At 49.4% G+C, this 16,546-nt stretch overlaps 3 protein-coding genes across 3 annotated transcripts; 2 read left to right on the top strand and 1 right to left on the bottom strand.

The window, feature by feature from the left end:
• Positions 1–7,044: 7,044 nt before the first annotated feature.
• Positions 7,045–9,519, top strand: SMAC4_05218 (uncharacterized protein). The gene is made up of 3 exons (XM_003346971.2): positions 7,045–8,128; positions 8,199–8,431; positions 8,489–9,519. The coding sequence occupies exons 1-3, from the start codon at positions 7,963–7,965 to the stop codon at positions 8,759–8,761; spliced, it is 672 nt and encodes a 223-aa protein (XP_003347019.1). The 5' UTR covers positions 7,045–7,962; the 3' UTR covers positions 8,762–9,519.
• A 760-nt stretch (positions 9,520–10,279) lies between these two features.
• SMAC4_05217 (uncharacterized protein) lies at positions 10,280–12,390 on the top strand (the record flags this gene model as incomplete). The annotated part of the gene is made up of 2 exons (XM_003346970.1): positions 10,280–10,317; positions 11,175–12,390. 2 exons carry the CDS (start codon positions 10,280–10,282, stop codon positions 12,388–12,390), a joined length of 1,254 nt encoding a protein of 417 aa, XP_003347018.1.
• An 841-nt stretch (positions 12,391–13,231) lies between these two features.
• SMAC4_05216 (uncharacterized protein) lies at positions 13,232–16,355 on the bottom strand. Its single transcript, XM_024655407.2, has 2 exons — positions 15,506–16,355; positions 13,232–15,432 (listed from the first exon to the last, which is right to left on the bottom strand). Exons 1-2 carry the CDS (start codon positions 15,545–15,547, stop codon positions 13,504–13,506), a joined length of 1,971 nt encoding a protein of 656 aa, XP_024511299.1. The 5' UTR covers positions 15,548–16,355; the 3' UTR covers positions 13,232–13,503.
• Positions 16,356–16,546: the final 191 nt, after the last annotated feature.

Raw genomic sequence — 16,546 nt, 5'->3', positions numbered from 1 at the left:
ATTTATGCGGTTATTTTAATCATTTCTTTATTTTAGTGCAACGTCTAGTTATTGAAAAAAAAAAGAAGATAAATTTAATGAATATAACCATAGTCTTGCTGTATTTCAATGTTGGGCAATTTTTTAGCCAGCAATTTCCCGACTGGTAATTTTAAAATTTTTATTGTGAAGTAGGTATTTCAAAACCCGCTCTAGAAAAGTTTTCAATTCAATTAATTAAGTAGCTAACTGATCTATAGTTTCAATACTTTAATATAATTTATTCTACCAAGGTTTCCAATTCGAATTGCAATTATAATAATATTTGTTTTCTATTTCTTACAATCAATAAATAAATAAATAAATAAATAAATAAATAAATAAATAAATAAATAAATAAATAAATAAATAAATAAATAAATAAATAAATAAATAAATAAATAAATAAATAAATAAATAAATAAATAAATAAATAAATAAATAAATAAATAAATAAATAAATAAATAAATAAATAAATAAATAAATAAATAAATAAATAAATAAATAAATAAATAAATAAATAAATAAATAAGTAAATAAATGAATAAATATATTGTCTTATCACGCTAAACTATTCACATAGTCTACCCAGTGAGTATGCGGTACTGCTTCCGTTCTTAGTCAGTGGGAAAAACCGTGCCGTAGCCGGATGAAAACCCTCCGCTTCTCTATTGCAACGACGCCGTGTCGACGCCGTGCCTTCGATGTTTATCTTCCTCTCTGTATGACCTCACCGTCGTTCCCGAGGCCCGATCTTTGATTCCGCTGCGTGGTCCCCCGACCGTACTCCCGCTCTTCTGAATCAAAGATCAATCTGAATTCCCTAGTTGTGATGGCAGCCTTGCAGTTGTTCCTCTCGACTGCTATCACAACTATATAAGACCACTTGAGCGACCGAATTGCCAGCTTCGGTTACTTGTATTCTTTTAGAACATAGCCTAGTGATGTAGTGGTCCGCCAGCGCCATGACACTAGTAGCTCTTCTGCTTCCTTCGCTTGTTCGATCTTCACTGCCAGCTTGTACTCCTGCAGTCGTCCCAGTTGTAAAGCCCAGCGAAGGATTCGTTCCGCCCCCGCCACTGTCTCGAGTTCGTCGTGGAGTTGTTCAATGTTTGTCGGCCACGTTGGGTCTCCCCATAACTATGTGTCTCTTCCGTTCTCCACATTCCAAGATAATATGTTCGAACTTCTCCTTCGCTAACTTCTCCTTTGCTAACTTCTCCTTCGCTAACCCGCACCGGCAGTACAGTGTTATTACCTCCGGCACTCTTCTCTTACATACTATATAAATAATACCACAACTACTAGCCTATAACGCTACCTTTTCTTTAAAAGAGATTTTACATTTAAGAGAAAGTAATTGCCTATATAGTACTATCCTAACCAAAGTTCCAATGAGGTAACTAGGGACATCTTAGTGCAGCTGTGCTCTCGTTAAAGTACGGCGGTTAGCAATATTTTTCATCGCACACTCGCTGTTTTCCTACGGTGCAGCACCGTAATCGCAATTGTACTGAAAAACTTACCGTTCTAAAAAACGCCTCAACCGGGAATTAAACCCGTAGCATCCTACCGGTAAGCAGAATCTGAAGTATATACTATATAAGCAATGCTATAGCTACTATCTTATAACAGATACGTTCCTTTGCTTGCTTTGTTATAAAGTAATTCTCTAATTTAAGTAATAGAAGCTAGTAAACTACAAAGTCTTCTTTAAGAAGCTAATTAATAAATTAAGTATTACTACGAGTTAAATACTTGAAAGTTTTGTATTAGTTAAGTTAATCTTTAAAGGATTTTAGGACAACGAAAATCGCTTTATTGGTAATTTCTTTCGAGAATAATATTATAAGAGAGTAGTAGTAGTAGTAGTTATTTAACTGTTAATTGAATTTGTATTATTGTACTATTCTAAATACGTAGATTGGACTATTGATTATCAAATTACCTGTGCAAAATTAATTAATTGAATAATATATGTATGCAACCATGCTAGAAGGTTGGAAGATGCTGGAGATACCCAGAAAGGGATCCCCAGTGCCAGAAATCAGGTGATTGGGAGGCTAACCTAGAAATAGCTAGCTATAAACCCACCCACAAATCTGACAAAAGGTCCCTTTTCTCGGCGATGGCGCTGTCGACCGGCGGCGCGGGCTGGGTTTCTCAGACAAAAACCCACTGTGCTACTTTCTTGTCTTTGGGGTCCAGGAGCCAGGGTTCGTCAGCAAGGGCAACGTTAAGGGCGTCCGGTGGTGCTCTTTGTGCCTTTTTGCCTACCCACTTACGAGTCTCATGCACAGTGCATATCAGCTGAGGCCCGACTGTGACCGACTTGCTGTTTGAGATCAGAGTTTTGGAGCGGATGGAGGATGGATGCAAGTGTAGGCGGTCCAGTGACCAGTTATTGATAGTTCCGAGCCTCTTGCAAGCAGTTTTATTGCTGGAGACCAGCCTCCAAAGCCACAGATAAGTCTAAAATTATCAGTCCCTCGTCTCTTGGCTGAAGCTGAAGCGGGGGAAAACATACAAGGCATCAACTTGAAAGGAAAGACCACGGAATGCTCGGTGCTCCTTCATGGTCCTCCGTAGGGTAACCGGGCAACTTGGACGCTAAAGATGCTTCGTATCACAGGGCATGCCGGACTCGGTAGAGCGACATGTGTACCCGGACGGTAATGTCCTGGATTCTAGAGACGACGGAGCGGCGGCGGCGGGAGCCGATCAACGGACGGACTCGCTTGATGTCTGATTTTGTTCGTTTCCTTTTTCCCCTACCAGCCTCATTGTTGCGGTTATTTCCTATTTTTGAGAACTGAGACATAAACCCGTTGTGGGCGGATAACTCCATGGTGGGAAAATGAAATGACAGGAGCATGAGAACACTGAGAAGCCAGTCAACAATGCAGCTATTTCTTTCGCGTAAGGCATCCGGCAGGGCACTTGCATCTGGGATAGCAATCTCAATGGTTGTTCCCTTTGCATGGGGAGAGAAAGTTCGCCGACAGCCCAGCCAGATTGTAGCCAGCCCATCTCTTTCCAACCCTTCCCAGGCTCGCAGGCTCCAAGGCTTGCCAGGGACAGGCCAGCCCACGCCACCTCCAAGGGTTCTCAAAGGGCCCGGAACCACATAGGGGTCCGTGACGTCCAATGAGTTTGTTGCCGAATTTGGTTTGACAGATGTCTCGTTTTCTTTTTCTTCGTCTTCCTTTTTGATAAGGCATGTCGTTCGAGGGCGAGAAGGAGAACTATCGAACTCTCGAACCAGATCATGATGGATGACGCATCTGATGGGAGGTCAGCGGTCTGATCGTCGTGGTGGTGGTGTTCAAGATCTGTTAAATTACCCGTTGTCAGTGCCTCTGTGGAGAGTGCGTATTGTACGATCTCGATTTGATTGTCGATGCCCCGTACTTGCGCATACTCCCTGGTGAGTATCCCGCCTGCAATATGTCGTTCTGCAGCCCTTTGCTACCCCAATATCTGGAAGTCCCTTATTGCTCGAGGTAGAGGGTGAAAGACAAGACGGGAACCTTGCCTCCCATGGACAGCCGCGCAACGAATTCAGTAGCACTGGACGTTCCCGTCCGTCCGCTTTGGATTGACTCTTCCAGTCTCTCGGAACGATAATCAAACGAAATCACGCCCCACGAAACGCCTCTGTGTGCAGCATCCTCAACGCTCGGACAGTTCATGTAGGCCGTCTTTTTGTGATACGGTAAAAGTATTACGGGGCCTGTTACCGTATCGGCCAGCGTACCTTGATGATCAGACATTGGTACCTGTATAGTATGCAGGTGTTATTCTGCTACGTCGAAGCCATCCTACGTAAAAAGAACACCATGCTACCTTTACCCATCTCCATGATGGGGCCGGCTAGGCACGGGACCAGGGGAGTTTGCTTGTCTCTGGGTTGGCGAGAGCGAGCGAGAGCATAATCGGCCCCGAGAAGTGTCAAGAGAGGCTAGCAAGTGGAAATTCATGATTGTGTCAGAGCAGTCCGGATGACGCCCCCTCCAATTGCGAGAGATAGGGGGCCCTCGGGGGCTGTGATGATGGGCTGGAAAGATGCAACAAGAGCTTCGAGTGTGTTGCTGGGCTGCGTTCCGGTGGAGTTGCCCACGAACTGCGCTGGACCTTGTTCCCACTGTGCCGCTCTCTCTGCCCTTGCTGCCCACTGGTGCCCCACCCCCTGGGACGACCGGGGTGAGAGGCTCGCGCGCGCAGTGGTTGAAGATTGGTGAAGGCATGGACCAGGCAAGGATGGGAAAAGCGGGGGTGACCGATAGCGCGTGATTGCGTGTGAGGAGGATTTGTGGGTTCAGACAGTGGAAGGGAAGAAGAACTGGGACCTGACTGAAGCCATCGTGCAAACACGGCGGACCTCTGACTGTGTACCCGCCGGCCGCTGCTTGTTGGTTGCTGGAGGCCCGGAGCGTCGAGCTGAAATTGCCCTGACAAGCTTTTTGAGCAAGCAACTTCTGGAGCCGGGGATGGGTTGTGGAGAGGCTTCAAGATATGCAGAGTTTAATGAGAGGACGGAACAATGGATAACGTTGGGGTTGACAACGACTCGGTGAAGTGAAGCTACATGTCAAGAGAGATGACAGTTCTCCTCAATTCGGGACGTCTGTGCCATGGCCGATAATCGATTTCACGAGCGCCGCGGGCAAGCCAGTGCCTTGACAAGCTCCTCGGATAGGAAAGGTGTGGATGGCATGCAGCAGTAGGCTGAAGAATGGAACGAGGGATGGGGTGCCCGGAGAGTGACGGCAGTTCAGGAACAGGAAACTGACAGCCAGCAAAGTGCGAAGACGGAAAGGTCGACGATGCCATCATCGTAGACCTCCAGAACTCCCATTGTCAAATCTCGGTGACTTTAGAAGCCAATAATCGAAAACAGAGGGAACGAAATTCAGAGGACGAATCAGTGACACTCACTTGCACGAGACAAGACACAGCTGCAAGCGACAGCCGGCGAGGACGAACAAAGGAAAAGTGCGGAGGTAGAGGAGGAAAGTGATCGAAAACGGGCAAGTGGGTTGCTGAAAACAGGAATGAGCAGCAGCTTCTTCTTACGGAAGCAAAGCCACTTCTGATTGGCTGATTGCAAAAGCCACGGAGTGGGGCCCCCTTTGTCTCCGCGTCGGGTGGTGGGCAACTTTCGGCTGGCAGGGAATAGGCAGTGGCAGGCAGGCTCCAGTCAGCAATTGAGCTTTTCCAGGCAGGCAGACACGGGGACACGGGCGCACTTTGTCCTGTTCGGACAAGACTTGCCTCGTCTTATCCTTCCATTGTTGCCAGCGCCAGACTGCTAGTCTCCCAATTCCCGGAAGGAATGCCTTGCTGACCAAAATCTACCTGCGCCGCTATGAAGCCACCGAGACAACCAACGCCCATCGGACGGGCTCCGGCAGCAGCAGCCAACAGATTTCCCCTTTCGGTCAGATATCAGGCTTCACAACTGTCAGTGTGATGGCCATAATCACAAGCCCCGGTTAGTGCAAAATGTCAGCAAAAACAACACATTGACCGAGGTGTCTTTGGATACTACTCCGCAAAGCTTATGGGTAGCCGAGTTGGTACCTCTAGTGTAATGACTTTGCGTCAAAAGTTGCTTTCATTCTTCCCTCAAATTCCACTTGGTTGCTAGGGACTGGAGACCAGGCACGCTAACAAACCAACCCTGATCATTCGACCGGACGTTGATGGCCCGCGTGGATGCAGCACCACAGACTTCGAACAAGTTTGCATGCCAGACGGGAGTTTTTGCCGATAACTTTGACCCACTGGAATCGATGCGAGTCGATGCCCATCTTTTGGACTTTGGAAGTTGAAAGTTGGCGGTCAAGCATCTCCAACAAATCATCAAGACGAGTGTTCTACAGTCTGGTTCAAGAGTCAAGACTGGTTTGTTTGCTAGCTCGAGATCTCGGACCAGCCTCCTCAGCCGTTTTGATACCTACCCGATTCGTTTCACTCTATAACCAAGGCGTAGTTACACTTTGAATATGCTAATTCGGAGTTTTAATATGCCATATTGAATCCTACTAATGCTTTTCCAGTCCGTACTTAACCATTACATCTTGTCCTTCTAAGGTTTGCGATAGTTTAGGACAGATCTCGTCCAGTCCGATAAGAGTACCAAGCTAACAAATAAACCAGCATTGTACTATACACTTCTCCTGATAGCTACATGACGCTGACTGTCACCTAGCCACCTACCTATAAGTCACAACTGCCAGAGTCTCGTGGGCAAAACGAAACCCATACAAAGACACCAGCTCAAGTCAATCAGCTTGGCTCGCAGTTTTTCTGGTGCAGCTAATATCAACCCGGCGTGTCCGGTTGCTGATCTTCGAACGAGGCACAGAATCAAAGAAAAGCCCCGTGATATCTTGCGGCTGCGGCGTACGGAAGGTTGTTGCAATGATTAGGCGCAAATCAGCGCAATCGCTCAAAGCCGGTTCCAAGTCCAGACGGTTTGATTTCTTGGCCCAAGGACGAGAATCACGGCTGGCAAAGTCGGAGAGCAATCCGTGCCGAGATCCAAAGACATGTTCAGATGCCAACCGGTCAGAGGCAACGCCGGTGATATGCCATCTACTCGGGGCTCCAGTCGAGAAGTGTCTTGTGAGAGCGGTGTCGTCGCGGCGTTGCAGTATCCGTGTAACTGTGGCCCTTATTTGACGGCGTACAGCCCGGAGTACGGATCGTAGCAGCATCTCAGCGAACTGCTACACGGCAAGGTTGGCGGTAGTTATTTGTGCTCGCATGAATGACGCTGTTGAGACCGTCGCCACCATGTCTAAGTGCAACCTTGAGAAAAAGAGAAAGAGGTCAGCCTCGGCTTTCAGGTCTTTGCATTCGAGCGTCTGTGTTTGGCAGCGTTTCGAACATTGCGAAAGTTGGAAAAGTCGATATGGGTGAAAGAAACAAAAGAGGCGAGGCCAAAGGTTGAAGAAAAGATGAAGCAGGCCTCCTGTTTGAGGTTTTGATAAGTTGATGTTCTGTCGTTTGATTTTTGATGGTCCACCACTCCCGTCCCCAGATTGGTGGCATTCGTCCAGATTTGGCGCCCTCAACGTCCTCTTTTAGAGACAGCACAGGGCGCATAAGGGCACGTGTTATGTAAATCCCCTGATTTCGTGGGCTTTTGGACGAGTCCCTAACCGCCGCGAGTCTTGGCAATGACCCTTCAACCGCCCGAGCCCCTGCGAAGGCCGGTCACTCAACGACATCTGAAACGATTCATGTCAGGAACAGGCAACTCTCCTACAACATCTCGGTTTGAAGCAACCGATGCGACTCGCGCAATGGTAGTGCTGCCCATACTCTTCATCTCCCTACAGTAACATCGCCCCGTTGTTTCTGTTTCCTGAAGCCATCGCCAAGCGGGATCCCCCGTCGTCTGGCCTGTCTTCGCCCGTGTCTGGACTCTGGAACGTCTCTACTCTCTCCTTTTCTTTCTTGATCGTATCGGCTTTTGCCCTGGTTGGTTGTGCCCAGGATCACTTTTTCCGTACCATTCTCCGGATTTTCCATTACTGGTCATCTAGGTGGGTAGGTAGTCGTCTTGCTCGTCGACCTCTCCTTTCGATGTCATGATCTGGTAAACATCAAAAGAACTATACCATTTTCCCGTCCATCCTTCGCTTCTTTCTCTGCCTGTTGGCACTCTCTTTTTATCCGCGATTGGAATTGCAGGTCAATTTCACCGGTATCTTTCGCTCCTTTATACTCCGTACAGTCTCTCACTACTACGAAGACAACCCCCGAACGAAGACGCCGGTCGTCATTTTCATATTGAACACTAGAAGAAAACACTCTATCGAGCCCGTGAAACGAACACTATCTCGGACTGAGTCAAAGGGGGCAGCCGAGTCCTATATGTCGAGGCTGCTCATCAACAACAAACATACAAGAAAACACCTGGAAACAATACAATGAGTAAGGTGCTTCTGGCCTATGTGGTCGCCGATGGCCTTTTCCTTTTGATGGGCATCTTCATGATCGCCTTCTCCGTCATTGTTCAGAACATCCAGTTTGAGGTCCCTACAGAAGGACATCAAGCAGCAAGGAATCTTTTGTACCAGAGGTTCCCTCTCACAGGTTAGTAACTTCCTGCCGAAGTGCCACTTGGCCTGTGGTTCGCATCGCTAACGAAAGAAACCTTGAACAGCTGGTATTGTGAATGCCGTCTTCATCTTCGTCACTTTCCTCTTCACTATCCCCGGTGTCATCACCCCCGCGCGAGGATGGCTCAAGATGGGCGGCTGGATGACCACCGTCTGCGGCATCTTCAGTCTCATCATCGGTCTCTACCTCTGGATCTTGACCCTCAAGACTAAGGAGGACTTTGCGCCTCTGTACTTCCGCCAGAGTTCCGAGATCCAGCAGCTCATGCAGTCAGCCGTATGCTACCCCACTTCCATCCCCTTACATAAGACTGTATTGACTAACAAACTTCAGTTCCAATGCTGTGGCTACTTCAACAGCACCTCACCCGCCTTCATCACCGACGACATCTGCTCCAGCCCAGCTGCCGCCGCCCTCATGCGCCCCTGTGCGACCCCCATCACCTCCTTCGCCAACGTCCTGGTCGACAACATCTTCACCGCCGTCTTCGGCATGGTCGGTATCGACGCCGTGCTCATCATGGCCACCGCTTGTCTGCTGAAGGAGCGCAAGGAGAGGGAGCGCTTCCGCCATATCGACGAGAAGAGTGGCATGGTTGGGTTCTGAAGAGGGTTTCGCAAGCGAAGAGCAGCGACATGTCGATTCCGACACATACGATCTACCTTATGCGCGATGAATATTGGATGATTATCTGTCATGACCGAGGAGAGGACTGGACGAAAGGAAGGACATCGCCCCACAACTGGGAAAGAGTCTTCTCATGGACCACACCGAAGGAAACGAACGAACGAACGAACAAGACCGCGGGGCGAGAGGGCCGTGAGAGGACAGGCGGCGGGCGGTTCGAATACACACAAACATTACTATCACACCAAAGCCAGTGACGCCTCGACGCCCACGGCCTACTTGCTTGCTCGGCAGGCTGTTTGAGGTCATTTTCTCGGTGGAAGAGGCGGGTCTGGTTAGATTGGCAAAACAGTACCACGGCTGGTTCGCAAAAAACGAGCAATACCTACACTACCTCGTCTAATAAACACCAAACAACTTTCACACTCGCTTTTCCAAAATCACCCATAGACAAATGACAAATGATACCCACCCATCAAGAACACTCGCTCCTAACCTCAGTGAAGCACTCACCTTCAAACCTTACGGACATAAGAAGAATCGAAATTTGTGCATCACTCCCCCATCAATCACCGCTTGCTTGTTTGTCACTGTCATGTCATGTTGTATTATAGTTCTACAGGTTTGTGTTTATATTCGATCAGGTCTCGTTCTCAATTGTGAGCGTGTTTTGCTTCAGTATCTCAGCCAATTGTTAGCTCGGCAGGCTAGAGGTACCCTACCTTAACAATCCGTGGACTCCAATGCTCTTGCCTTGTTTGAAGGCCGAAACTTCTCTGCCTGCTCCTGGCTGAACGGGAATTGTGAAGTTGCTTATCGGATGAGGTGATACCCACCAGATATCCGGTTGGACTTGCCGTGTCTGGTCTCACAACCTAAATCTTCTATGCTCTTGCCTTGTTAATTGTTCTCCGCCTGATTCATTCTCCTTGAATCGGATCGGAAACTCGCCCGGTTACGGGTAGTTGATAGCCACCAGACGTTCGAATGGGCTTGCCCGATCTGGCTGGCCAGGAACCTCTACGTCTTCCACTCATCGTTCTTTCCGCTGAACCTTGAGTTGATGCTCGGCACCAGAAACACGGCAACAGGTGTGTTTGTTGGAACTTCAAGTTCGTTTTTTTCCCCCTCCGTTCAACACACGATGCCTGCATTTGTCCATCTGATTATAACAACTCGGTATCGAAGATCCAACACCAATATCTGGTATCATACTTTCTTTGCTTTGATCCCAAACAGTACTTCGAATACAGCATTATGAAAAGAGCTTGGTCAGTGGCATACCCTTCGTTCAATCATTTTGGTGATAACCGACAGCTAAATTAATGCATTGTTTGAATAGAAACGAAAACTTCCTTCTCACACTTGAGAATAACTACACCGGGTACTCTGCACCGGTCCGACTGGAGTACAGCCTCGAGCTAGTCAGCCATCATCACGACACAAGCAAAGCGAACGAATACACCCATCACAGCCCTTAATAACCACCTTTCCAAGATGGCCTCACCCGGCGATGTCCCGAACCCCATGCGATCGTATGTCCTCATGTTTTTCTTGTTTGTCTCTCAGCGACTTGGCCAAGTCAAGGTGATTTTTGGTGACGAAGATGACGACTACGTTGAGCCCAACAACTAGCATTTCGAACTGGCCGAAGCCCGGCGTCTCTCTCGCCGCTTTCGTGTGTGGACTGAACATTATCACCCGGCCGAGTTAGATGCAGAATATGCGCGGATCAACTCCCCGAGCACCATGAAGAAGAGAAAAGAGCTGCACCGGTTATATTCTAAGCTTTGTGAAGCTGTTGATCTTTGTGCGTCTTGCCTGGGTGCTCAGCTTAACGGGACATGGTTACTGACACATGACATTATGACCCCCATGACGTCTAGTACTTGACTATTGTAAGGATTGGGATCCAGGTGCATTGCCAAGAGTAGCCAACACGATCACTCCTGCAATGAGCGATGTTCGTCGGAGGATTCGTAGTTTAGATTTCAGGGTAAGTTTCAACTTTCCCAGCTCTCCCAGCCGCCCCTGGATCCAAAACCATTCTATGGAGATCTGAAACAAAACAGCTCTAACATTTTTGACTGCCTTTCTCTAGGACAACAAGAACATCGTTCTTAAACTCGGTTGCGTGACAAGGCTCTTCAAGATTGCGAGCGTGATCTACCAATGCGAAAGATGGAAGATGGAATTGGACAACAGAAGAGAGTATCAGCCCGAGCGAAGATCAGGAGAATAAGGACGCAAACAGGCCTCTATACTTGGGTATGCCTCCCATTGACATGCAAATAATTCGGAACGATGTGCATCATCAGTTGTTTTATCACGAACATCAGCAGTTCCGGCCCGACCAAGATAACGCGAATTCGAACAACGGAACCGTCAACAGCACTTCCTCTCTCGGTAACCCTTATCCGACATTTGCGACCCCCAAAGTTCCCGCCGTCAAACGTCGCGCTCCTCGTGCCAATGGAAGTCCAGCCAGGTACGGCGATGAGAGAGCGCACTTGAATGGGCATGCAACCGGTAACGCCAACGGGTCACCACCACAAGAACAGCAGGTACAGAGGCACTCGACTGCTTCATCCGAGGACACCAACAATACGACTGGAACCCCGGGGCCGAGTTACCCGTTGCTTGAGAAGCGGAAACTGGACATTGCGCCCGAGAAAGATCCCAAGCTTGAGCCCAATCAGCAAAAGAAAGCTCGTAACGCTGTTCCGGCTAAAGAAGAGGGTTACGAGCCCAAGAAGCGTGGCCCCAAGAAGCCTACCATTCTCATTGAGGTTGATGACACCATCATTCAGAATTCGGTCAGGCACAACAGCGGAGACGCGAGCATGAATGGGCTTCGCAATGGTCTTGCAAGCGGACATGCGAATGGGCATGTGAACGATAATGCCAACGGGCATACCGACGGCCATCCCTTCGGTAACCCCACCCTCGATAACAACAGTGGGAACATGAACATGGATGAGTTCACCAATGGTCTTACCAATGAGCAAACGCATGGGCATGTGGGCAATAATTCTAACGGGCATATCAATGGCGATACCTTGGGTAACCTTACTGCCGAGCTTAACGCTGCTCTTGATGAGAATTTGGCGGAGCACAACAGCGGGGACATGATCATGCTTGGGCTTCCGAATGAGCTTGCGAATGGACTCGTGAACGGTAGCTTCCACGGATATGCCGACGGTAACTTCAGCGCGTATATCAATGGTGACTTCAACGGGTTTACGAATGGCAACATCAATGCCAATACCGACGGTGACTTCAACGGGTTCATCAATGACAACATCAATGGTAACGGCAACTTGGGCGACAGCGTCAACGAACTCCCTACCGCCAGTGACACCAGCGCTTACTCTGCCATCCCTTCCTTCGGCCTCTCCTCTCTTCTTCCGCTGCGTCAACACCCCGTTCAATCATCATCTCAGTCTTCCGTCGAGTTCCCTCCTATACAGGTTGACCAAAGGCAATGGCAATGGAATGGCGATTATTATCAGGAGAGTGTATTCAGCGATGCGCAGGGAGGGAACGCCGGCATGAACGGCAGCATCAATACTCCCAACTCCAAACCCAGGAGCATCGATGGGCAGTAGACATAAAACCCCAGATCTCTTTGTCGTGGCATTGGGTTCAGGAATACCAAATGCTTCCTCTGGTCAGCGCACATAGCATAGAGGAATATTGTCACGACTCGTCATTCTGGTTTCTTTCAGTCACATGACGTGACGGTTTCAAGATAGGATAACGAATACGAAAGCTAGCGAGTAAAACTTACCTTCACTGTTATCAAATTCATCACTTACTTCTCTTCCAAGAGAAGTCCTTCTTTGCGGGGAGTGATGATCTTCTTTCTACCTACTACTGCGGAAACTCCACGAGGCCGGCATCTACGGTATGACGAGGTTGCTAACGATCAAAACCTTCTCTTGGGTTAAGAGAACTGTACATACCAATTGCAAAATATAAATGCGTCTCATCGAGATCAGTTCCTGTTATTGTTATGTCACATTTATTCAGCGTTTGTTTGCTGTGAAACTGTTGAGTGTCTCTAGGTTTTGATGGGGTAGCAATGCTTCATGGCGAAGTATACCTATATATATATATATATGCATATCCGCGAATGTGATGCCGCCATGGCTATCACAGGTTGCTCAACCGTGACATCGCTATATAAGCGTGCATTCGGTGCTCTGTCTAGCGAACAGAACATTCGTACATCTTTTGGTGGTTTGGCCTAGGCAGGGAGTGCATACCCTAGTACTCTTGACAAGGGCACTGCATACCAACACTTATCAGACGGGATCTTGGAGTTCGATCCCATCAAGTATAGCACATGGGCATTGCATACCTGTAAGAACCCTTCTTTCCTTCCATCTGATGTAGGCAGCTGTGTCGTTTTCTCTTCATCACATTTGTCTGAACCTTCCAGAGCCTCGGCGCCATAATTTTAACCCTAATCATAGCACTCGCAAATGCCAAGGTGGAATTCTGTACATCACGGTGAGAAGGAGGATCACTTCTTTACTGGTAATGCAACAACACTTGTCAACACGACACACGCACGTCTATTGCTGGTATATTTATTGATATCCCCCCCTTCGCCCACTTTGCTACCTACCTGTAGAAGATTCGAATAATAAAAAAAGCCAGAACCCCCAAGCGCCAACCTGACCCAACCCAGCCAAACTAAACTACACGGTCTACTACTATACCGGTGAATCATCAACCTTGCTGCGCCTCCTACTATTATTCCTTATCCCTTCTCCTCCTGTTGATGCTGATGGCCGCGGCCCCTGCGCGCCATTAAGTGATAACCCACCACCCTCTGTTATTGTTCTTCGGGTCTCATTCTTTGGAGACACTCGCTCACTATGTGTCCCCGACCCCGACCCTGACCCTGACGCCTGTCCTTGAGGTTGACTTTGATGATGATACTCCTCCAACAACCCCTCCCCTTCTTCTTCCTCATGTATCCTATTCCTCGCAGCCACTATCGCCTCCTCCCGTAGTCCTGGCACACCCAGAGTAGTCTTGGGTTTGCTCTTCCACCACCTCGCTTTGAGAAACCCACTGACGATATCCTGCAGCCCACCGCCACCTGATGTTCGCCTTGGTGCCGTGGTTGATGCTGACGGCTTGCGCGGGATGAAACCTGGGAAACCAGTGGACTTCCTTCGTCTTCGAAAATTCCTTCTGGGCGAGGCGAGGTCGGTGATTGATCTGGGAGCAAACTGGTAGCTATCGCTTACTTCTCTTCGGCGCGGGTGGAGGAGGGAGGTACCCTCGTTTGGATTTGTGACGGGTAACGTGGTTGAGCGGCGCCTGCTGCTGGAGAGAAAGGCAGGGGAAGAGAGGGAGGAGTGGTTGGGTGGTGTGTCGCGGTCTTCAAGCTCGTCCCAGATTTCGGCGCGTTCGGTCCATTGGTTGGAAGGTAGGGTGCGGATCGACTGGCTGGCTAGGGAGCGCTGGCGCTTTGGTGGTGCTATCACCACGACGGGCCCACCGCTGCTGCTTCCGCCTTGTGAGGCGCCATCCCCTTGTAGTCGGGACTGGCTGATGTTGAAGGTGCTGTAGTTGTATAAGCGTGGGGGAGGAACACCGATACGTTCTTCCTCGTCTTCGATGTCGGAGCGGAGTAGGAGGGATTCTTCGTCGTCTTCGTCGTCTGTATCTTCGACTAGGCCCATTCCTGGAGCCAGTGTTGACTGTCCAACGCCGGGAGTATGTTGTTCGTCGCTTAGACGCCACGATAGTGCCAGGACACCGGTTAGAAGGATGACGGTGCCGAGGGTGATTAGGCACGCCTGGAGCGGGCTGATCAACTCGGTCTGATCAAAGTAGATTAGGCCATCCAAGATGGCGATGATGTTATAGATACAAAATATTAGTGGGTATAGAACCGAGGTCGAAACCAGTTTCAGGCCGCGGTGTAGGTAGTAGAGTTGACTGAGAGCGAGTGTGACAAGGGCCACAAGGATGGCCCAGGACTGCCAGTGGACAAACTGGTTTTCGCCGTCCACCAGCGTCTTGACGAGCAGTTCGACGGCTGACTTGGCCACCAGCAGGGAGTGGGCAGACAAGATGCCACTTATGCACCCGTACGCAAAACCCCGAGCGAGGCGGAACCGAGAGTGCTGCATCAGCTTTGTGAAGTTGCTTATCACGTCTGTAGCGATCGCAATGCCCAGCACTAGGATGCCCTGAAACACCATCCATGCTACAAAGGGTCCCCTTCCCAGCAACTCCAGCAACTCGCTCAGTTTATGCGCCGGCGAGGGAATAGCTCCGAAGATGGCGATCAAGACTGCGCCGCTGCAGACCAGCAACGTTCCCCATAGTGACCACCTCGTGAACGGTTCGCCGAGAATCAGGGTGGCGCAAATCGAGTTGAAGACCAAGCCGGACGCTTGTAGGGTAGAGAGAACTGGTAAAGGGAGGACCGATATCTGAACCGAGCTCCCGATGACGTTGGAGATGATGAACATGCCCATTCCTATCTGCCACCTCCTTCTTCGGTATGGCGGTCGTCGAACATCGTAGGGCCCCTTTTCATCTTCGAGTATGTGTGACTTTCGTTGTAGCGTGAGGCCGAGACTCTGGACGCTCGTGGATATCAAGCCGACTATTATTCCGAGCTATTGTAGTTGCGCATACGATTAGAACGTGGTCGACGTCAAAGTTATGTCGAGTATTGTGTGTTTAGCTTACAGCAATGCCCCCTGCAGGAGAGATGCCGCCAAAGAGCCCCATCGCGCCTGTGATTTGAGGCTATCTTTCACCCAGACAGCCAGAGGGCGAGGTGGCGGCTGTTATGCTATGTTTGCATGGGGGAATATCGTGACGGAGATGCCGCTCGGTCGCTGAGGTTGTCCGGGCAAATAAGGTATGTTGGGTCGAGGGGAGTGATCTGTACAACGACAAAGAAGGTTGTTGGCTATGGTATCGACGTAATTCGAGCGCACGAAGACCAAGTCAGGTGCACAATCGGTGAAGAGGCGGAAGTCGTTGTCTGTTTCAATTCGGTAAGTCTTAGTAGGTGTGTCGCAAACGGTCGAGTCGGTCGGCCGGTCGGTCGTAGGTATAAGGTGTGTAGCGAGGTACGTAGATAAGAGAGGTCGATAAGGTTGGTCGTTAGCGGCCGTGGGGACCTCGCTGGACAGTTGGGCTGTTTTAGGGTGTTTCTCCCTGGTGTCTCAGGGCAGTAATATGCGGCCGCAGGGCAGGTGAATTGGTATCGACCTTTTGCAACTGAGTGCAAATCTCGGATGGTTCACCGGACTGGTATCACGAAAGGAGTGGTTTGGTTTAAAAGAGGGGGGGAAATTGTATTCGAGAGACGAAACATTAGAAGGTGCGGATTGTCTGGATCGGGCCTTGACGCATGAAGGAACAAACCACCGGGCGTCGAAAGTGGACTGGACCTGGACTCTTTTTCTGCAAGTGAAAAGAACACGGCCATGGGTCACCGAAACGGGCTGGAGGTGGTCTAGCGCGACGCTCTCACGCGCAGTGCAGTTGTGTCTGCAGCAACATGTCCGGGCAGTCAATGCGCTGGAACGCTAGGTAAGGGGAAGAAGACTTGATGTGAGTGATTGATTGATTGAGAGTGACCGACCGCGGTGAGTGCTGGGGTCCAATCAGCTGACATGGGCCATTGCTTCTCGCTCGTTGCCAGCCGGACATCACTTGCAGCTAGTGATCATGTCTGGACTGGGACCCCCGATTCATTCTCAGCGGCAGGCATTCGAT

Source organism: Sordaria macrospora, chromosome 1 (assembly GCF_033870435.1).
Source record: "Sordaria macrospora chromosome 1, complete sequence".
In the NCBI taxonomy this organism is placed as follows: Eukaryota; Fungi; Ascomycota; class Sordariomycetes; order Sordariales; family Sordariaceae; genus Sordaria; species Sordaria macrospora.
Note: the sequence above shows the minus strand (reverse complement) of the source record. Positions and strands in the feature narration are given on the sequence as shown.

Excerpts from the sequence above, each read along its gene's own strand:
- SMAC4_05218 (XM_003346971.2), top strand. The coding sequence starts at position 7,963 with ATGAGTAAGGTGCTTCTGGCCTATGTGGTCGCCGATGGCCTTTTCCTT. Across the intron at positions 8,129-8,198 it reads CCAGAGGTTCCCTCTCACAG|CTGGTATTGTGAATGCCGTC; the intron begins GTTAGTAACTTC and ends AACCTTGAACAG. Across the intron at positions 8,432-8,488 it reads AGCAGCTCATGCAGTCAGCC|TTCCAATGCTGTGGCTACTT; the intron begins GTATGCTACCCC and ends AACAAACTTCAG.
- SMAC4_05216 (XM_024655407.2), bottom strand. The coding sequence starts at position 15,547 with ATGGGGCTCTTTGGCGGCATCTCTCCTGCAGGGGGCATTGCT. Across the intron at positions 15,433-15,505 it reads CTCCTGCAGGGGGCATTGCT|CTCGGAATAATAGTCGGCTT; the intron begins GTAAGCTAAACA and ends CAACTACAATAG.